At 39.9% G+C, this 24,026-nt stretch overlaps 1 protein-coding gene across 1 annotated transcript in view; it reads right to left on the reverse strand.

The window, feature by feature from the left end:
* Positions 1-14,163, reverse strand: part of poc1b (POC1 centriolar protein B) — a 102,185-nt gene extending 88,022 nt beyond the window's left edge. The window contains exon 1 of the mRNA XM_028817359.2: positions 13,962-14,163. Coding sequence (XP_028673192.1) covers positions 13,962-13,976 — 15 coding nt within the window. The 5' untranslated portion in view covers positions 13,977-14,163. The remainder of the gene's footprint in view (positions 1-13,961) is intronic.
* Positions 14,164-24,026: the final 9,863 nt, after the last annotated feature.

A 24,026-nucleotide genomic window follows, 5' to 3' on the forward strand; every position in this document is an offset into this window, starting at 1 on the left:
ATTAGATTAGACACCCTACCTTTACCATAGCAGATCAGTTTAAATACCTAAGGGTAAATATCACAAGTAAACATAAAGCTCTTTATCAACAAAATTTTGCCGTCTGTATGGAAAAAATGAAGCAAGACTTGCATAGATGGTCAACCCTTCATCTCACTCTAGCCGGAAGAATTAACGTTAAGATGAATATCCTTCCTAAACTTTTTTATTTCAAAACATTCCAATATATATCAATAAATCATCTTTTAAGTAATTAGATTCAACTATAACCTAATTTATTTGGAACTCAAAACACTCATGTATCCGAAGAGCGACCCTACAAAGACCTCAGGCAGAAGGTGGCATGGCTTTACCTAATTTTCAGTTTTATTACTGGGCAGCAAACACACAAGCCATAAAAACCTGGACACAAATAAATGAACATACACAGGCTTGGCCCGCAATAGAAGTAAAATCCTGTAGTACTTCTTTATACTCCCTGCACTGCACTCCAATAAATGCAAGTTATCGCAAATATACTAATAACCCAAATGTGCTTTACTCACTCAGAATATGGAACCAATTTAGAAAGCAATTTAAGATGGAAAATCTTTTATCTGTGGCACCCCTGCAGGAGAACCGCCTCTTTCAACCCTCGCAAACATATCCAGATTTTAGTACCTGGAAAAGATTTGGGATTAAATTGCTCAGAGATCTTTATATAGACAATATCTTTGCATCCTTTGAACAATTACGTTCCAAATTCAACCTCCCAGCTACACATTTCTTTCACTATCTTCAAATTAGAAACTTTGTCAAACAGAAACTGCCCGATTTTCCTCATCTCGTACCCTCCACCATGCTGGAAAAAATACTGCTCAATTTTGAGGAATTAGACACCATTTCCGCATTATATAAAATCTTATTAGAGTCTCTTCCTTTCAAAGATCCAAGAAGAAAATGGGAAAAAGATCTCTTAATATATCAGAAAAGGAGTGGAAGGTAGCACTGCACAGAATTCACTCGAGCTCCATATGCGCAAAGCATAGAATTATTCAACTAAAAATTATATATCAAGCTCATCTGTCTCACATAAAACTGTCCAAAATATTTCCAGGGCAAGATCCAACTTGCGAACGCTGCAACCAAGCTCCTGCCTCACTGGGCCACATGTTTTGGGCATGCACCAAATTAACATCATTTTGGACCAAAATTTTTAAGTGCCTTTCAGACAGCCTTGGTATCACAATCCCTCCTAACCCATTAACAGCTGTGTTTGGTGTTCTTCCAGACGGACAACCAAACTGTGATTGCATTCACTACACTTTTGGCACGCAGACTTATTTTGTTAAATTGGAAGAATCCTAACTCTCCTCTGATAAGTCAGTGGGAAACCGATGTTTTACATTATTTGAAATTGGAAAAAATCAAATTCTCAGAGGATCTGAACAGAATTTTTTCAAAACCTGGCAGGATCTAATCAATAATATTTTAGAATAAGAAGAAATAATTATTTCCGCATTTCTTTCCCTTCTCCATTTTTTATTTACCTATATATATTTTTTCCTTTCTTTTGTTTATTTTTGACCTATTAAAAAGCCCGAAGCAATTCTCCTTTGGCCATGCTCTCCTTTTCAAGGGTGGGGTTTGATTTGTCTTCAATTCTTTTTTGTATAAATTGATCTATTTGTATGGAATGATTACAATAAAATGAATAAATTAAAAAAAAGAAAAAAGAAAAAGATTTGATTTTCTACTGCTTTACCCTTAAAAAATGTTTGTCATTTGTGAAACAGCACCTTCCTTTTCTAAGATGTGCACATGTTGTTGTTTCCTCATGTGTATTAAACATCACCCATTTACATAACATGTCACAGTAACTTGTGACTTCTTTAAAATAGAATAAATAGCTTGCTTCAGTAGTTATCACTGGCCACAGTCCCAAAAAGTTTACATCGAAGAAACATCCTAAGTCCAAACAGTGGTTAAGCGTGGACATGGATAATAAAAGTCTTGTTGGGATCAGATCCCAGTTAAGCCACAAAAAACACAGTGCTTTGAATTCTTGCCTTCTTCTTTCTGTAAGAAGGCAAACACAACAAGTGCTGGTTTTGGTGCCGAAGACGTAGTCCAATATATGAAGATGAATTTTTAATTTTACTACATTCATATTAGCCAAATATTCAGAAAAAAACATTGCACAGTTTTTCCTGGAAGGTCACAAACCATTTGTACATTTTTTTCCTATACAGTTAATACAATTAGGATCTTAAAGATATCTCTTTATCACTTTCTGTGTTCTTGACTACTTTTTGCATTTCACTGGGCCATAATCACTGTCAGAGTCCAATGTAAAATAAAATAAAATTTAAAAAAAAAATCTGACTGGGTCAATGCAGCTTGGGAATACAGCTAGAGCTTCTCTTTATTGCGGATGACTAACTTGCAGTTGCATAAATACAGTAATTTAAATTAATCTAGAATCATGCAGTGATATTTCAAAATACCTAAGGCTGCAAAAACACAAAGGCTCTAGAGGCAAAATAGGTGAAGAATGATATTCACCTTTGGATTTCAGGTAGTCACTTCACTTTACTGAAATGTTTGAAGTAGGGCTGCCTCAAAGGTTTGTAAACGATTAAATCTACCAACTATTTTATTTAATTATTTGGTCAAAATTAGTTATTAAATTAATCAAGTAGGCATTTGAATGTGTGCTGCATTTAAATAATGAATAATCTAATGAATAGAATTTAAAAACATCAGGATATGAAGAAAAAAAAAAAAAAACTAAAATAACTCCAACAAGAACACAAACATGACAACACTGTTAACAATAAAATATTTGTCAAAAAAGCCTAAAACAAATATATTTTGATTAATAATGGACTTATGAACAGAACTTGATGTCAAAAGTGCAATGTGAACCAAGACCAAATAATTAAACTTCAGGGTTCTTTTAGACTTCAGTATTACAATGGATCCATTCTGTCTAATATTCAGATTGAGGAAAATATCAAACTCATAAAAGCAAATACTGTATCACAAAACTGACATGCTGACAAAACTAATTTTGTAACTGTGTGATTTAATAAGTGTAACAGAGGGCGCTATCGCTCCCTTGAACCCTTGTTCGAGACGCCAGACACCAGATAAAAGTCCAATAATAATATTTATTATTATAAGTAAGTGCACAAAGCACCCTCCTCTCCACAATACTCAATAAATCCGCAAACAATAAACAATACTCAATCCTCCACTCCCAGACGCTTAGCCACCCTGCCTCCCAACTCAGCTCGCCATCTGGGATTTCCCATAGTCCTTTTATAGTCCTTGATCCGGAAGTGTTTCTCTCTGTCCAAGTGATTGTTAACACTTCCGGGTCAGATAAAAACTCCTTTTCTTCAACCCGGATGTGAGTCATTCTCTCTGTCGCCGTGACTAATACGCACTTCTGGGTTATAGGTGAAACAAAAGTCTCTGAGCCTTCCTGCAGCGTCCCCTGGAGGTTCCCATGGTATCCAGCAGGGCTATGATGAAAAACTCCACTGTCCATGATGCCCTGCCTGGTGGCTTGGGGGTACTGGCTGGGATGAATGGTCAGCCATATTCCACAATACTCCAAAGTGAAGAATTATAATTCGGAACGGCCAGCCCCGCGAGGGAGGTCTTCCTCCAGGAGGAGGTGTTGGTCGGGCCTTGGCGACGTCCAGAAAACTCCCGGGAGAACCTTGGAGGAAAATTATTTAAAAAGGACCTCTGATCTCCTGTCCTCCGAGGACAACTTCACCATACGTGGCCCGGTTGGCAGCATGCATAACATAGCCGCCGTCTCCCTCTGTGAGATTGGAAACAGACAGGAAACTTCCGCTCTGCCCCTTTGTCCACCAAGGAGGGTCCCACAGCCGCAGCTGAGCTCTCAGTTCTCAGCCCTACTTTATCAGGAGACCCCCATTTTATTTTTGGGATTTCCTTTTTACTCTGGGGCTTGTGCACAGTCCGAGTCTCTCTATTAGTAAAAGAGAGCCCCTTTACTGTTTGCACTCCTCTCGATTTAACAACGACCGGTGGGGACGTCTTTAGATCCACATCGCTCCGGAAGACAGCACTGTCCAGCTGCTTCGGTACGATCGGGTCTTCCCCCGCCCACTCGGTCATTGTTTCACATTCTTTTGTAGGGCATGCAGTGCTTTGGCACCAGCTACTTATTAAACGTGGGCCCGTCTCACTCTGCGTCTCCTTATTCTGTACGATACCGGTAAAACTCACCCGTATCGCCAAATCAATCATAACGGGAGACTCCTGACCAAATCGTCGTAGGTATTCTTCCACCTTCTTCAGTGGCGCTTCGGCCGTCGCTCCCAGTTCCTTTATCCTGCTCTCCATCTCTGTCAGCATCTGCAAGAAACTTCGTACTGGCTCGATTAGCTTCTCGAGTACCCGCACGTCCATAGAGTTATTTAATTCAACCGGAGGCAAGTTTACTTCCTCATTCTCCTTACCTGCCGGCCGGGAGCCAATGAGCATGTCCACTGTCGGCATGTGCTCTGATGGGCTTCGCGGAGGCTTCTGGGAATTGGAGTCTCGCATTTTAGAGGGCTGGGGTGGCGCCACTGGCCGACTGTGATCTGCTTTTTCTAATTTAGCGACGGACCGTTCAGTCATTCCCCGTCCCTCATTACCTTTATTTAAAGCTAGCGCTGCTTTGCTTGCCTCCCCCTTCCCCTTCAGGGAGCTGGATGCCGTCGGGGAAACGACGACCTCACTTACAGACCGACGCTGACCTTCTCCTTCCCACAATCCTTCGGGAGAGATCACGTGTCCTACTTCGGCAAATCGGCTTTCAAGGTTCAGCGTCCCAGATCGGCTGTAAAACCCGTCATCGCGGCCATGTTGCTCAGGAGGGAAGTAGGTATCCGACGCACCGTCAGATTCAAGAAGACAGGCTTTTGAAAAACAACTAAAATAAGGTCCCGTAGAGGTTGTCCTTTTTGTCCGATAGCCATCCTGTTGTCGTAATGCTTGGGTCCTCTCGGCATCAATCTCCGCCCTGTCTTCCTCACTTCCCACCAGGTAGGTCCATAGACGCGTGGCGTCATCTAGAGTCTCGTCCTGATTATAGGCACCGTTTAGCTCTTGACCTCCACTTGTGCTGCCAGTCTGTTTGGTCTTCTTCTTCCCCATCACGTACTGATGTTTATGGAGGCTTTCTATTATGCAGCGCAGCCTACCGAGTATGGTGGATTTCTCTGCGTGTCCTGACGCTGTCTTTTTGGGGTTCTCTGTTCCCAGAATATTTATGTACAGGTCCTCTGCAAAAGACGCTAGAGAATCCTGCCGACTACGTCACTGTAACAGATAGAGGGCGCTATCGCTCCCTTGAACCCTTGTTCGAGATGCCAGACACCAGATAAAAGTCCAATAATAATATTTATTATTATAAATAAGTAAACAAAGCACTCTCCTCTCCACAATACTCAATAAATCCACAAACAAACAATACTCAATCCTCCACTCCCAGACGCTTAGCCACCCTGCCTCCCAACTCAGCTCGCCGTCTGGGATTTCCAATAGTCCTTTTATAGTCCTTGACCCGGAAGTGTTTCTCTCTGTCCATGTGATTGTTAACACTTCCGGGTCAGATAAAAACTCCTTTTCTTCAACCCGGAAGTGAGTCATTCGCTCTGTCGCCGTGACTAATACGCACTTCCGGGTTATAGGTGAAACAAAAGTCTCTTGAGCCTTCCTGCAGCGTCCCCTGGACGTTCCCATGGTATCCAGCAGCGCTGTGATGACAAACTCCACTGTCCATGATGCCCTGCTGGAATTCGGGGCACCTCTATGTTGCAAGCAGGGCTCCACCTGGTGGCGTGGGGGTATTGGCCGGGATGAACGGTCGGCCATATTCCACATAAGCTTGTATAAATGAAAATAGTCTGAATAATAGTGGTATTCATTTGGCACTGTTATAAAAATGTTTTATTTTTTAATTTATTATTTTTTGCTTTTAAACAGTATTTATATTTCATTTAGAGGGCAGAAAATGTCAGTGAATAAATTTAGTATGTGAACATGGTCGAAATAATCTGGTAGTCCACTGTGATCATATCATTCTCTATAAATCTTATGTTGAAATCTCCCCAAGCCAATAACATTTCCCCAACTTTCTTGTTACTTTCTGTTACTTTTTTTTTTTTTTGTTTAGGAGTAGAAACCTAAACATTTTAATGTTATACATAGACTATTAAAGGATTTACTTTGCCTTACAAGAACTAAGCTGTGCAAAAACAATCTTATTGATAACTGCCAGTGCTGCCAATATATAATTAAATATGTACATCTATCTATCTAATTAAGCCTAGGAATGTCAAAAGAACCAATACTTTGAAATCAATGTGATACTGTACTTCTGAAAATATAACAGTGCTAGCTTTCTTTACTATAGTTTTGGTAGTGACAGTCATTATTGCACACATGCATGACTGCAAGCAGATGAATTATTTTGAAAAGGCATATTAATATGAGAGAAAACTAAGTAAAAAATACATATGAAATTGTCTCGCAGTGGTGATACATCACCATATTAACACATGTAAAAAATAAAAACGGCAGATGTCAGAAGAACTTACTGAAATATACTTACTTCAAAAAGAAAAAAAAAAACACACGTAATTGTTTAACTAGTAATGTCATGAATTTCTAACAGAAGATGAAATGGCGGCAAAATTAATTGCTTTTTAATAGAGTCCCAACAAAGGAACGGAAAATGGAAGCTTTGCAAGCAATCTTAGATTAGGATGTGTATATCTACAGCTGTTCATTCTTTCATCCATCCATCCATTTTCTATCCAGGAAACCTGAAACGCATTCAGAATTCACACAATTCAGAACACTGGCAGCGCCAGCAACAGCTGTAGCAAATACAAATCAAAATTTTAAACCAAGTGGCTACAAGGTTATCTAAGCTGCCAATGAAATGAGCCTTTCCATTTGTACCAAATACCGAAGTACAGGTAAAATTCCATTACAATGAACTTCCAGGGACCTAAAAAAATATTTTGTTGTAGTGAAAAATGTATTTGTTGCTCTAGTGCTTTCTTTAACTTGTATCCAGGTGTCGGCAATCATTTCAATAGCTTCTTTCCCATTAATTTTAATCTGCTCCTGTCTACAAGTTATGCTGATGAGAATTTTTCTCAGCATTCCCTTGCGATAATACACTTTCAGGGTGCGAATGATCCCCAAATCCAATGGCTGAAGCACTGCTGTGCAATTGGGTGGGAGGAATTCAACGCGAACATTATCTAAATGCGGAAGTATGTTGTGGGCAGCACAGTTATCAATCAGAAGCTGAATCATCCTTTTCTTCTTCTTCATATTGTGAGGTTTCTGAACTCTTTTGGAACTCCCCCCCCCAAATAAGAATGTGACGCTGAAGTGTGTCCCGGAGCGTGATTGCAGCGTCTGTGTATGATTGTGTGTTTGTTGCCGGGGCAGGGCAACAGCAGGCTCATAGAGGTGCAGTGAGGCGCCACAGAAGCGAATCCTAAAAGATCGGGGTCGCGCTATAAGTCCCTGTCTTACACCCCAAAACACAAGGCTGAGTCTTAGTACCTTAGCAAAACAAGCTTTATTCAGCTTGAAACAGGAACAGCATGGTTATTTACTGTAGCGGGATCTGCCACTCTCCTATAAACAGACACAGCAGTCAGGCAGGGTCATGGCCAGGTTAATGGCCAAGTAATCCTATTCCCTGCATTTACAATGTTCCTTGCATCACCCATTGAGTTTGCTTTGGCGGAGAGACACAGCAGAGCTGTGAGCCTGCTGTTGCTCCGTTAACATATAAACAGTCTTCCACAGACACGTTGATTGCACTTCGGGATGCTCTTCGGTGTGTTGTCCAGTTGTGGGAGGTCCCAAGAGAGTTTAAAAACCTCACATTTTCTTGAATGAGTGCCGCATTAATAGGAATGTTTCTTGAATGAGCATCACTGAACCACATAAAAACTGCTTTTTCGACGTCTTCAAATGCAGCAGTTCGCATACATTTGCAGCCTGAGATTTTTCTTCTTTTTTTTTTTTTGTTCGGTCTTTCAAGAAAGTTGACAGTGTTGATGGCAAAATTCCGAATTCACTGGCAACGACTTTTTTCTTTTTGCCACAATTGAGCAATATTTTTCTAATATAAACTGTTATCATTTTTTCATGTCTGCCATTTCTATAGGAGGGTGACAATGAGTTAAATTCCAATGGATGTTTTTCAAATGTTGACGAGCAATAAGCAAAAGGTATCACTGAAAACCACCGAAAACAAAAACAGCAAAAAAACAGTATGAGGAAAGTTAGAACAAAGAATTTTTTTTTTTAAAACAATGTTTCTGTTTGGGGGTTGTTGTGCACAACTGAGCTGCAACCACAGAAAAAACTGCTCTGTGGATGATTCATTCGGGCATTTCAAGGTCTTTTGGGCACTTTGTTGTAATGAAAGTATCTACTGAATGTACTTTGTAGTAACAAGATTTCTATAGACTTGTGTCATATGGGGAAACTGTCGGGACCATAAAAATAATTTGTTACAATGAAAATTTCGTTGTAACAGAATTTTACCTGTATAACTAATTTAGTGTTTCAGTGCTTCAAGTCACATCTCACTATTAATGCAAGATGAACTGTGTTAATAGCAGGACTGACAAAGTAGCATATTTCGTTGCAGTATACAAATCTGCCAATGCTGAATTTGTCATTCTTTTGGTTTCTGAAGTCAAATAATGTTTATGAGTATAAAAAATTTGTGAAAAAGCACATAGATCATATATCTGAATAGTATGTTGGCATATGGGATGAAACTTGTCAGTTAGGAGTAACTGAATACAATCGACATTGGTTAAGTTCATTTTCTAATTTTGGATTTGTACATGGGCAAAAGCTCCAACAAAATATAACTTGTGTATGACATCTAAAATATCGAAGTACAGAGGTTGTTTTACAGGAGTTCTGAAATAACAAATTAATGATTAAATGATTTTATATAGGAACTCTTAAAAGTTGGGAAAAACATATAAAAAGTTCGAAATTTGGAAAGTTAAAGCACCAGGGGTTTGTGACATTTAAAATGTGAATGTATTTGACTTATCCTTTAAATCAGTCAGTCAGTCATTTTCTAACCTGCACAGTCTTGGGTTGCAGAGGGGTACTGGAGTCTATTCCAGCTGGCACAAGGCAGAAACAAACCCTGGACACAGCACCCCATCACAGAGCAATCACATGCACCCACTCCAACCACACACTAGGGCCATTGCCAATTCACCTAATCTGCATATCTTTGGACAGTGGGAGGAAACTGGAGCATCCAGAGGAAACCCACACAGACGGGGTGAACATGCAAACTCCACATGAGGAGGACCCGGGATGCGAACCCTGGTCAGCTTACTGTGAGGCAGCAGCGCTACCACTGCACCACAATCTCACCGCTATCCTTTAAATAATTATTCTTTAATAGGTTTTTAACAAGGTAATTTTGCAAATATAAATTTTACAACAGCAAATGTCACAAATGTAACAAGGCTATTTGACAAACCAGATTTTAAAAGCATGTGGTTAGACAAGCAACTGTAAAGCATTTGTTTAAATGAAAAAATAAAATAAAACTGAATAATTTTGGAATTCACTAACTCAACCATACTTTCTGTGACACTGATGGAATCCCCATGTCTAAATTAAATTAAACTAAACTGAACTGAAGCCCTGCATTGAGTTTTGCTCATTATGAAGGCTGATACTAGTTTACTTAAATTATAGCTGGGTAACTATTTGATGAACAGGCCACAATTTTGAAGCTGCTATTATTGTTAGTAATTATATATTCCATATTTTGGATTACAAAAAAAACACAACATTGGTCACATGAATAAAGGAGATACTTTTAATTAAAGAAATAAGATTTCTGTATTTGTCGTGGTATTAAAAAAGTACCAAGTATTATGACATTTCACTGGTATTAATATTGAAAACAGACATTCTGCAATCGTGACAACCCTAATGAAGACAAGAAGGAGAAACTGTTCCAAATCTACCTCAAAACCAGAAGAACTGCCTAAATGAAGAAAAGGGTAAGAAGTAAGAGCCCACCTTTTGACATTTTACGGAAAAGGCAACTTGGTAGGCTACAAAAGCAAACCTGCACATTTCAAAACACATTGACTGTTTGGCTGCAAGTGCAAGGACCCATAATGACAATTTCACTGTATTCTGTACAAGTGACAATAATATTACTACTACTTCACTTATTAACAAACATGATCCCTAAACATCTTTTTTTATTATAAAGCATTGAATCTCTTTAACTGAAAATTATTTTTAAACAATATTGTGTTACATTAGAAAAAAAAATAAAAACATAACAGAAAACAAAAACTTCAGTGGAGGACATTTTTAGTTAAAAAAAAAAACTGTATGGAATGGACCACACAGTACTTCCATGTTAATTTCACATTAATTATAATGCAGGAAACCACTCAATGGCATATTTTACAATACTGTCAAATGTACCATGTAATAATATACAGCCCAGTATACAGTAAGTTATATAAAATGTATTACGTACACAAATATATTTACAGTAAAATAAACAGGAAGTTGAATCAAGTGAACAACTTTAATACTTAATTTGAAACTAAAACACACTGGGTCAAATGAAATAAACAAGCTGCATAAGCAGCTTGGCACAGGGGTGGTTTAATGCCTCTGTGCACATCAACCTTTACAGATCTACTGCGTGTGTGTGTGTGGGCCCCCCCCCCCCCCCATTTCTTTTTGTTTATCATCCAGGATGTGGTCTGCAAGGGCAAAAAATATGTTGTCAGCTATCTTATGAATATCTTTTGAGTGTGTATGTGTGGTGCATGTACATGAATATTTAAAATAAATTATTTATCTGAAAACCTTCTTGTACAAAAACTTTTCAAATAAATAGGCCTGGTCTTATGACTACATGGAGCCGAATGGAAAAATCTCCGTTAAATTAAACTATTTCTACAGCAGTTACCAGTGGTCATAAGTCAAACAATTTTTGAAAGATATGCGGATAAGTATTAGATCAAAAACAATAGGCCTAGAACCTTTAAGAAGGCAAACACAATGCACCTTGTTTAAAGAAGTTAGGTTAATTCTTTCAGATGTTATCGTTGTACTGTATATAGACTTCCACAAGCACACATACAGATGGCATGCTAAAACAAACTTTTCTTGAAGTTTGTAACATTATAGAATCAGAATCTGAACTTAATTTGATGGCAAAAATTTGAAACCATCACCACACTTTAATTTAAGTGGTGTGAATACTTTTGCAAGGTACATTGAATTTTTGCATTTTTCCATGTATAATACAAATTATATGGATTTTTAATTTAATCCAACCATTTTTACACACAGTCTATCCAAGCAGTAAGGGCTATACTGGTGCTGAACAGTGTCCATGTGTTGCATGTTGGTCAGATGTCACTGTACTCTGCAATAATGGAGATTCACATTCCCACACAGATTCATACTGGGCCAGTTTAGAGCCACCAATTAGCCTAACATGCACTCTTTGGGATGTAAAAAGTAAAAAAAAAAACAAAAAACAGCATTATCTAACAAAAATCATGTAGACAAAGTGAACAGGCTCAGGGTTCTCTTTGGATTTAAACCAAGAATTCTGGTGCTTGAAGAAGCAGTACAAACCAGTGTTCTATAGTGTATTTTTCAGCTATATCTGCAAACATGCACATTCTGGGCCAGTAAATGGAGGCATACTTTTTAAAATAATACACTTTAAATGACCACGAAAGAATTCAGTATTCTACTCACTGAGAATCCCAGGTGACTCAAGAGGCTCAGGGATGGGCCACATAAAGAATGGCATTGAGGTCAACAACCTGTCTCTAAATGTGGACAAAACTAAAGAAACGATGGCTGACTTTAGAAAGTCCAGAGCCCACGACACCCTTCTTCACATCAAAGGCTCCACAGTGCAATTAGTCAGAGGCACCAAATTCCTTGATGTGCACCTGACAGAGGCTCACTTGAGACTCTCAACACTGCCTCCACGGCCAAGAGGCACAACAGTGTCTCCACTTTCTGTGGCAAATAAATTGATTACATTTTGCCTGAAGAAGGGCCCCGAGTTGCCTCGAAAGCTTGCATATTGTAATCTTTTTAGTTAGCCAATAAAAGGTGTCATTTTGCTCGGCTTTTCTGTGGCAAATAAAGAGGGACAGTCTTTCCCTATACCATCCTACAACATCCAACAGAACCAACACAGGCAGCGTTCTGGCCAACTGTATCACTGGGTGGTATGGGAACAGCATATGGTGCATACTATGTAGAAAATCACTGGGGCCTCTCCGCCCTCCATCCAGCCCATTTTCTAAAAATACTGCATTTACAAGGCCTCAGTATTGTGGAAGACAACAACCAGGTTGCTCTCTTGGCATCTGGCAGAAGGTACTGGAGTGTCTGCACCAGCTTTACCAGACTATTTAACAATTTCTTGACCTGTGCTGTTAGACAACTGAACAGATTTCTACCTCCAGATTCAATTTGGGCTTAAACCACTGCACAGTTTCTAATACTGGGAACTGTCTTCCGATAAAAAACAAACAAACAAAAACAACTACCTATTGTCAGTGACTGTTTAAACATTTTCTGCTAACAAAAACTGCATGTCTCCTCATAGGAACTGTTGCCACTTATGGTAAGTGAAATAAACTCCAGAGTTTACAATTGTACTGTCTATGTGTATTGTATGTTGAACTGTTATACTGACTGCACTGTGAAAACTGCACAGTATTTTAAAAACGCATTAATTTATAGATTATGTAGAGAAAAGCCAAGCAAAATGACAACTTTTATTGGCTAACTAAAAAGATTACAATATGCAAGCTTTCCAGGCAACTCAGGCCCCTTCTGCTTGCCTGAAGAAGGGGCCCGAGTTGCCTGGAAAGCTTGTATATTGTAATCTTTTTAGTTAGCCAATAAAAGGTGTCATTTTGCTTGGCTTTTCTCTGCATTCATAATGGCTAACACGGTACAACACCCTAGTACTATAGATTTATTATATAATTATTATCCTCCATGTATGCAGCCCTCCCTAATGTATCCAAATTGGACTTGTTTTATGTTTCAGTGTGATCCTGGGGAAGGACATTTCGCATTACTGTACTGCCCATGTATAGATGATATGGCAAAAAAGTCCGCTTTGACTTAAACTTCTGTAATTCCTTACTTTCTTGATTCGTTGGTATGCCAGTAGCAGTCCATCGCTTCTAGCAATAACCGTTACTACTAAGAGCACTATCACTGCACTCTCAACACGAGACGACAGCGGTACTTCTATTCAGTCCTTCACGTGCTGTGGTACTGTATTATAATAAAGTGAAGACTGCCATCTTGTGGTAAATGATGAGAAAACTTCAAGATAAATTGATTAACAGCACTGTATTAATTCATAACTGTTGAATAAATTAGTTGATTAAAATACTACAAAAGAACACTCGGTGAAAAACAGGCCTTCTCCTCATCCTTGTTTTGTACAGTACAATGACCAATAAGCAAACAGAGTCAGCAAGTTTAGATTCAAAGCCAATATTTTAAACTTCAGTTATCCTGAAAACACTGATCAGTTTTAATGAGAAATAAAAAACGATAGCTTTTTATTTTTATTATTTCAAAAAAATACACAGACTGACAATCGTGAATTAGTGATATGTATTATTGGTTACAGACGCGTCTTTTTTTGCATGTGTCTGTCACGCTACCCCAATGTGGCACTATTAACGTTTTCGATAATCGGCCTACAAAAGAAAGCTTAAGCAGAAGCAGCCGCCTCAGTCGTCCAAGTCCGCGACACACGCAGATGCAGCTGCTAAACCCACTGAAAGGCCTGACACCAAATAACAAAAGAAACAAATGCTAAAAATCTCACTTATGTACACCCTTACCAGAGCAGATGACATGTAGGGACCTCCTTAAACAATAAAACGTTCAAAACAAACACTGTTGCCTTGGCGCCCACCACTCTGCTCCCTCAGCGCCGTTTTCCGCTTCTCCACTTTGATTTTTTTTTTCACTCAAGCCTGGGCGCCTCAGACATCGACAGTCGAGCACCGAGGTGGTCGATGGGTAACTGTCGAGTCTCAGCACTGCCGTTAAAGTCAAAGTAAACCGGGAGTGGGGATGCAAGAACGGTTATTGCAGACAGGTACGTATGGAGTAAGATCGCTGTCGAAAATAACTCGTAATAATTTAAGTCAAATTTACATTTCACATATGTCAGTGACGCTTGCGCTTCTGAAAGTTATGCTTGCTTTTCAAAATTACGAGAACAACATTCTCAGGCGTGAACAAACTGAAAAATACGTCATTGGATGCACGAGGCATTCTCTATCGAAGAAGAAACAATCGATTTTTGTTACTACGCATGTGCCACAAAGGTAGTACGATGGAGTGAGTTATTTTTGACAGCGATCATACTCCATATATACGGGCAAAAGCTTTAGCCGTCGGTTCAATTGCCGCCTTGGTGTTGCGTGTTTATAATCTAACTGGAGGTTTTCCCTAGCAGCATTTAGTGATTTTTAGTCATTTTGCTCGGCTTTTCTTTACTTCACCTGAGAGTCTTCGGGAGGTTTGGCGCAAAGCCCACGGAGATATGGGGAGAACGTGATCGTTTCACGTGAGCCTGAACTTATTCGCTTCCAGCCGGTTTCTTTTTTATACAATTTGTGAAAAGCAATTTCTTATTCAATGTTAAGAGCCAGTGAAAATATTTCTGCCGCATAAAAAGATATTAACGTGCGTCACAAAAATGGGCCCATTATTTGTAAAAAAAGAAATCTTGTTTTCCACATTTTATATCTGATTGGATACAAAGGAGTTACATCAAATTGGATCAAAACCTTTAAAAGTTTTGTGACAAGACAGGTACCTTTATTAAATGATGTAGGCCTACTTGTGTACTAAACGGACGGTGGCACCAAATTGAAGAGGGGAGGTTGCATAAGGTTTCCCCCTACCCACTCTAGTGTTGGGCTCCGTGGGAGAGGTTTCAGTGCCGTCCGTTTAGTACACAAGTACCTTAAATGGCAGTTCAGTTTTTCCCAGTTCAATGACAAACTTGACACACTGTCATATCTAACAAGCAAGATGTACTCTGATGTTTAATGGGCACAGTAAAGCATTAGGTGATGTTAGGCAGCCCTTATTTTCACGGCTTTGTGACAAGACATATTATATTATTGTTATACAGTATATGAGTTGGGTACACGGGTCAAATTGACAGGCAAAGTTGGCGCATTCCCATATCAAGTGAATGGAATTAAATGTTTAATGGGCACTGCAGGGAGTTAGATGGCATTGGGCTACACTAGTTTTGAGAAAAGAAAGATGCCTTTGTTAAATTGCAAGTTAAACTTTGGATACACAGGTCAAGTGGACTGGCAAAATTTGTCATATTCCCACATATATAATGAGCAGATTTTGCTGTGATTTTCGACTGGTATTAAACACGATTGTATGCCGTTGACCCACATCTAATCTTCAGAGAAAAGTTAATACCTTTGTTAAAGTGTAGTTGAGTTTTGCTGTTGCTGTGTGGATACATGGGTCAGACTGACTAGCAAACTTGGCAGTGAAGGAAATTAACTGTGATGTTTAATGGGCGCAGTAAAAGGCTAAATGGCGCTGGACCACATTAGTTGTCACAGTTTTAATAAACATCAGATGTCTTTGTTTAGTAGCAGTTGAGTTTTGCACAAACCAGTGTGACTACCTGGCTCAAACTGACTGGCAATTTTGTCACATTCCCATTTTTAATGACTAGGATTAACTTTGATGTTTAACAGGCGCTGTAGATGGCTGTGCAGCATTTTGCCACCCTTGTCTTCATAGCTTTGTGACAAGATTCCTTTTTCATGTTGCAGTTGATATTTGCCTGGCCCAAAGTGAGTTCATGGGTCATATTGGCTGGCAAGCTTGCCATATCCAATGAATAGGTTTCACTGTGTTGCTCAATTGCTGTTGTACTGGACCACCCTAATTTTAATAACATTGTGACAAGATGGATGCCTTTTTAAACTTTTCTTGTCCCAACATGGAACAACCCTTTCAGTCTGGTTTCAGGGCGCGGCACGGCTGTGAAACTGCTCTGCTACGGGTAACCAATGATTTGCTTATGGCAGCAGACCCTGGACAAACCAGCATATTCATTCTGTTAGACCTCAGTGCAGCATTTGACACTGTCAGACATGACATCCTACTGTCCAGAATGGAGAACATGCTGGGTATCTCTGGCACTGCCCTCCAGTAGTGATGGGAACTCCGGCTCTTTTCAAAGCTTCGGCTCTTTTGGATCGGCTCCCTTTAAAGAGCCGGCTCTTACGGCTCCCGAATGGCTCTTCGTTTAGTATCACTCGGATGCTTATATTTTAGCCCAATTAAGCAATTATGAATGGTTTGTGTATAAGCAATTTCTTATTCATTGTTTTCAGACATTACTTATTTTTAAGCATTTTTTCATTACAAAAAATAGTTACTATTGTTTAACATTTTAATAAAAGCTTTACATGAACAACTTAACACAAAACCACAGCAAACAAATTAAATAAAGGCCAAACTCAACAACAATAACACAACACTATGACTCTTTGAATAAAAGTTTTTAGGCCTGGTTGGCATTCAGAAATGCCAGATGCCTCAGCTTAGATGAGCTAATGCGATTTCTCCTCTCCGTGATTATTTGTCCTGTTTTTGAGAAGACTCTTTCTGAGGGGACCGATGTAGTGAAAATGCAAAGTCTTCCTACCATTACCTTAACCAGGCGTGGGTAGACTGCAGCCTTGGCCTCCCACCAGCTCACTGGGTCTTCAGATCTTTGGATGAGGTGCTCCTCAAGATAGGACCTCAGCATCTCCTGTTGCTTTTTCATCAAAGAGCCTCCACACAGCAGAAGCTTGTGGTTCCTGTGAACACACCCCTGCTCCAATTTCTTCCTCTTGGCCCCCTGATGGAGGAGCAGACAGGCTGCTGGGGTTGCATCTTGCTGCTGCTGCACTTATTCTTTGAAATGCCTCATCCACAGCTCTTTTGTTATTAAATGCTACTTTTTTTCCAGAGCAGTGGTTTCTGAAAGCACAGTGTTGTACTCCATCCTTAGATATATAGTTATGGAATAATTGTTTGGGACAAAGTTTTTCTGCTAGGGAGAACATACATGGGGTTTAAGGCCTGTACAAAAGTTGTAAATCCGCTGTCCTCCACAATGGAAAATGGTTGAAAGTCGCTAGCTATCATTTTGGCCAGCTCCTCATCGACACTTATTTGTTTGTTTGGCGTCATTTGTTTTGGAATAAATGTGCTTATTTTGGTTTGAACTGAAGACCGTGTTATACCTGCAGTTTTCGGTAAGACAGTGGATGCTGCAGCAGAAGTACTTGGCTCTTTTCCAGGGTCAGTGGATGGCAGGAGAGAGGACACGCTCTCCTCCAGTTGCATGGATGGGTGGGTGGTTCTTATATGTCTGTGCAGGTTTGTTGTTGACTCTGCTCTAACGGATATTTTCATATTACAAATTCTGCACTTAGCTTTGCAGTCTGCAATATCACTGAAATGCAGCCAGATGCTGCTTCTTTTTCGGCTTTCACTCAATTCTTCACTCTTCTTTTTTTCTTCACGATGCGCTTGCATTTAAATCTGGCTCCTCGTCTGTCGCAGCGACAGGTACACAGAGCGACTGTGCCTGGCCTGTACCAACACTCGCTGTCTTCGGAGCGTCTGCCCCCCTTTCTTCTTTCACATAATGGTACGATCCTAGTCCGATGTGTTGTTCGTGAACGAGCTGGCATTATGAGCCAATGTTCTGTGTGCCCATATAAATAAAGTCCCGCCCCTGCCGAATGGATTTTCAGCAGAGCTGAGCAGGAGCGGCTGAAGCTTCGGCTCTGCTCGACGGGCATCGGCTCCTCTCGTTCGCTTCAAAGCATCGGCTCTTAGAGCCAGCTCGTTCGCGAACGACACATCACTACCCTCCAGTGGTTCAAGTCCTATTTGACAGATAGGCAAGAGTTTGTTAGTCTTGGCAAGAACAGATCCAGCTCAGCACCAGTCACACAAGGAGTTCCTCAGGGCTCTGTCCTTGGTCCTCTGCTTTTTTGTATTTATATGCTTATCCTTGGCCATATTATCCGTAGCTATGGACTGGGTTATCATTTTTATGCAGATGATATTCAATTCTACTTCAATGTTAAAAGTGGAACTTCATCAGAGCTTTCTCAGCTCACAACCTGCCTTAGTGAAATTAAAACCTGGATGGAGCAGAACTCTTTAAAATTAAATTGCAATAAAACTGAACTCCTGCAAATTGGGACTAAAATGCAACTTAATAAAATGAGCTCCTCCCCAATCTATCTTGGCGGTGGTCTCATCAGACCTGCCTCTACTGTAAAAAAATCTTGGTGTCATTTTTGATTCCTCCCTCTCTTATTCCGCCCACATAAATCACATTAAGAAACTTTCTTACTTTCACCTCCGTAACATATCCCTTGTTCGCACCTTCCTCTCCTTCTCTAATACGGAGAAAGTTGTCCATGCTTTTATCACATCCCACATCAATTATTGTAATTCCCTACTGGCAGGTGCCCCTTCTAATCTTATATCACAGCTCCAGCTTATTCAAAACTCAGCTGCAAGACTCCTTACTTGAACCAGCAGCAGCGAGCACATCACACCCATCCTGCTCCGTCTTCACTGGCTCCCTGTGTCTTACAGAATCGAATATAAAATCCTACTAATAACCTACAAAACCTTAAATAACCTCGCGCCAAACTACATCAGTGACCTCCTCCATCACTATGTGCCTACCCGCCCACTAAGGTCCTCTGATTCTGGCAATCTTGTTGTGCCCCTCACTAATCTACACTCCATGGGTGACAGGGCCTTCAGCTGTATAGCGCCCAGACTCTGGAATGACCTACCAAAATTAATCAGGTCAGCTGACTCCATGAATTCTTTTAAAAAACAACTCAAAACTCATCTGTTCAGGAAGGCTTTTAGCTCTACTTGACTTTATTACCCTTCTCTCAGTTTACCTCCATGTCAAGATGCTCATGTAACCTGTGTGTGTGTGTGTGCGACCATCAATTATGTTGTCTGTTTCTTTTTTTTTCAGAATTCACTGTCTTAATCTTCTTTATTTATTTATCTGGTTTGTGCAATGCTTTATACTGTATACACTGCCGTTCTTTATTATATTCTGTAAGTGCCTTGAGCATGGGAAAGGTGCTATATAAATAAAATGTATTATTATTATTATTAACATGGATCATACTGACTAGCAAAGTTGTAATCTAATGAATGAGATTTATGTGATATTTAATTGGAATAGACATGAAAAGAAAAGAGCTTTATGCTTCTTGGGATAGGCTACAGCTTCCCTGTGATTCTGCCTCTGCTCAGGATAATGTAGGTTTAGAAATTGTATGGATGCATGGATAAGTATGAAAATAAATAAACATTGTCAAATTTAACACTAAATAAATAATAACAACATGAAATCCAAGTATAAATAATTAAATGGGTCACGAAATATGCCTTTTGTTCCTTATTCCTTTACGTCAGTCAGTCATTCTCAAACCCGCTTAGTCCTGAACAGGGTCTGCCAGAGCCTATCCCAGCCAGCATAGGGCGCCAGTCCATTGCAGGGGGAACACACACACATACAATTTAGTACCACCAAAACACCTAACCTGCATGTCTTTGCACCGTGGGAGGAAACCCCCACAGACACAGGGAGAACTTGCAAACCCCCATATTTAATGTTATTATGTAGTTTTTGTCATATTTCACAGTTCATTGATTTATTTTGCTTATTTATTTTTGTCCTAAATATTCCTCCATTATAAGGGCGTAACATTCTCCGAACTCAGTCATTAATCCAACTCTGTGCATCTATAGCAAAATCGTGAGTGTTTAACAAAAAAAAAAAAACTGACTTAAAAGCAGTGCCGTCACGAGAGGGCTGCTTCAGAAGTTTATATTGTGCATAGCCCCCGATCTTTACGTCTGTTTTCTATATATTCATATCCTCCAAGGGGTGGATGTCATAATTCCGTGCTATGACCAAGAGTGCTGAAATCCGAAGGTTGGAAACATTCCGCAACATGTAACTCTCCTATACATGTATAACAAACATATGGACACTCGGCTAAGACGTTATGTAAAGTTTAAAACGCACCACCGTTAATTTAATTTCATGCTCTCACTTTTTATTGTTAATTGCACGTTGTAATCGTTGAATTAATTTCATTGTGTCAGTTTTATTTTGTTTTTTTGCATTTTGCCCTTTGGAACCACTGTAAAGGGGAGAAGTATGAAGTACGATTGCTGTCAAAAATAACTCCAGTATTCTACCTTTGTGGAACATGTGTAGTAACAAAAATCAATTGTTTCTTCCTTGACAGTGAATGTCTTGTGTGGCCAATGACGTATTTTTGACAGTTTGTTCACGCCTGAAAATTGTACTCAGAATTTTCAGAAGCAAGCGTAATTTTCGGAAGTGCAAGCATAATTGACACATGTGAAATGTAAATTTGACTTAAATTATTATGAGCTATTTTTGACAGTGATCTTACTCCATTGGTATATTTCTCACAGGAGCACAATAATGCATAAAATTGACATTAAAGGTGATAATGGAGTAATCGAATGCACTTAAAGCTACAGTTCATCAGGTTTATTCCAAAGATAAAACTCCACACACTCCAATTCAAAATGTGGCTTATAAATTGAATGTTCCAGTTGCACTGTTACCAAAGTGATTGTTTTCCATTATCATGTTGAATTATTTATTTGTATTTTTTTAGTTTGGGCCACAGTTTAATTTCTTGCTGGGTTGACTAACATGTTCTCTTGGATTAGGTGTGAGTAGTGATGAGTGAACTTCATGGTGTTCGCTTCACCTCAAATTCAGAGAAATCACAGAGCTGTTTGCGAATTTCACTGAACTCGGCAAATGCATTGAAGTCAGTAGGGAAGGACTAACTGAACTAGATTTGACTGGATTATAATGGTGCAGTCATCTTTGAAGTGTCCACGAGGGCTAGGGAAACATCTGCCAACTATACTGGACCGATTATTGTGGCCAAAAAGGTGACCTAATTTGTACAGCAGCAGTGGTGACTACTGCACCACTGTGTCTGTAAGATCAATGAAGAAAAAACACAGTCAGAGACACGCCATCATATATTTTGTCAAAATGGCGAAATCGTTGTCAAAAGTAAAAAAAAAAAAATACATAGGACTTTTAAAGGCAGACAATTCAAAGTGGCATGTCATGATTGAAGACACTCGCTCGTTCTGTTTTTTTAAAGTCGTGCTGAAGGTTCTCCATACTGCCTTTGCTGCTTTGCACTTTTTCTTCTGTCAAAAACATATAAATGTCTTGTAAATAGTAATAAATCTTTCGTTATTAACATTATTTTATCGTCTCCTGTGTTGGGGGGGGGGGGGGGGGTCATCAGGATCCTTCAAGTTTTGTTTATCACCACATGACTAATTTATGCATGCATAGGGCACGCGCCTCTTTCTCTTATACTGACGTGGAACTCAAAGATTGACCTGCACATTTGGCAACAAGCTGAGAAAAGTCGTTATTTATGCTGTGTATATTTCATAAAAATAACATTTTGAGAACCTGCATTATTTACTTATCTGTTCTACCACTACATCCCACAGAGTATGTAATGTAAATGATAAGCATTATAGATCTGGAGGGGGTTTCAGTCATCCAATGTTGATTGTTACAGCTCCAGAAATGTCACGTTGGCCTTGCAAAGCATTATGGGATCCTGAGTAAATAAGGTTCTCCTAAACTGGCCGAATTAGTAAATAAATAGGTAAATAATTCTATGCACATGGATGAATACAGCAAATTCGCTGTGAATAATGCTTTGGTGAAAATCACTGATCATAGAGCATACGTGTATCTAGCAGTAGACCAGTGTCCTGTTCTCCTCCTACCGCTGCTAGAGTACAGATTTGAATTGGTAAAAGTAGTTTCTGGAAAAGGATAGCCCAACAGCAAGTCATAAGGTACACTGGCTGCGCTCCTTCTATTGGTGGCACCTATTGATAGTCACGCACACATGATATTTTTTATACATGCGTCTTAGATAACATTCAAGTGGAGCCTAACCTGCTAGCCCAGACCCAGGTGCCAATCCATTGCAAGGCCTTCTCACATACACATCTACCCTTACCCTCAGTGGGCAGCTACAAATGCCAATCAATCTAATCTACAGGTCTTTGGGTATGTTGAAATCAGTGAGACAGCAGCACCAACTGCTGCACCCCAGCTAGCATAGGGTGCAAGGCAGGAAGAAACCCTGTACATTGCCCTATGATGGACTGGTGCCAACACCCACACCCATACAAGAAACACACACTAGGGTCAACTGTTCCCTGAAGATTTTGCTGAGTGGTCTCCTTTTTTCCATTATTTAATTTTCCTGCCAATAATATATTTTGTAATCCCAAGTTTGGTTACTGCAATGGCAGAATTTCAACATTCACCATGTAGAGTGACACCAAAAAGAAGCTGAATCAAAGAAAATGGTGCAGGTAAATAAATATGGGTATATGCATTTTGACTCTTCCAGACTGTGGAGTTTATTGTTACAGACAGCTGGGCAACTGCAGCAGAAGTAGTAAGAGTGACAGCAAGAAGGGTGCTTGGCAAGACATCTCGACAGAGGAAGGAGGAAAAGGAAACCTGGTGGTGGAATGGGGAAGTACAGGAGAGTATACAGAGGAAGTGGATGGCGAAGAAGAAGTGGGATAGAGAGATGCCGAAAGTAGACAAGAGTACAAGGATGCAATGGTGATGGACAGGTTGACAGACAAGATTAGACAGGAGTCCCCGTGGACTATGATGTTTGCTGATGACATCTTGTGATCTGTAGTGAGAGTAGGGAGCAGGTTGAGGAGACCCTGGAGAGTTCAAGATATGCTCTAGATAGGAGAGGAATGAAGGTCAGTAAGAACAAGACAGAATACATGTGTGTGAATGAGAGGGAGGTCAGAGGAATGGTGAGGATGCAGGGAGTAGAGCTGGTGAAGGTTAAATACTTAGGATCAACAATTCAGAGTAACAGGGATTGTGGAAAAGAGGTGAAAAAGAGTGCAAGTAGGGTAGAATGGGTGGAGAAGAGTGTCAGGAGTGATTTGTGACAGACGGGTGGGTATCAGCAGGAGTGAAAGGGAAGGTCTACAGAACAGTAGTGAGACCAGTTGTTATATGGGTTGGAGACGGTGGCACTAACTAGAAAGCAGGAGATGGAGCTGAAGGTGGCAGAGTTAAAGATGCTAAGATTTGGTCTGGGTGTGATGAGGATGGAGAGGATTAGAAATGAGTACATTAGAGGGTTGGCTCAGGTTGGACGGTTGGGAGACAAAGTCAGAAAGGTGAGATTGCGTTGGTTTGGACATGTGCAGAGGAGAGATGCTGGGTATATTGGGAAAAGGATGTTAACGATAGAGCTGCCAGGCAAGAGGAAAAGAGGAAGGCCTAAGAGAAGGTTTATGGATGTGCTAAGAAATATCATGCAGGTGATGGGTGTAACAAAGCAAGATGCAGAGGACAGAAATATATGGAAGAAGATGATCCGCTGTGGCAACCCCTAAAAGGAGCAGCCAAAAGAAGAAGACGACTACTGTGGAGTTTATGAAGTCATAGAAAACGGATAGATTGAAGGAAGTACGCAACTTAGCAGAAAAGAGCTCTTGATTTCATTTGATCAGTGTGATTCTTCTCATTTGCTTTACATAAGAAATATTATTTGTTTATTCTTCAAGCTTTCATCTCAATACAGACGAGGGGTACTAAAAAAAAAAAAAACGGAATCTGTACTTGGCACGCAATCTTCATTTAGTTGCGAATTTCTCCGCTAGGTGTAGCATACATACAGTATTCTGTAGCAGTCTGCCAAGTGGCATTGCTCTGTATTGTTCATACG

Source organism: Erpetoichthys calabaricus, chromosome 1, assembly GCF_900747795.2.
Source record: "Erpetoichthys calabaricus chromosome 1, fErpCal1.3, whole genome shotgun sequence".
Taxonomy (NCBI): Eukaryota; Metazoa; Chordata; class Cladistia; order Polypteriformes; family Polypteridae; genus Erpetoichthys; species Erpetoichthys calabaricus.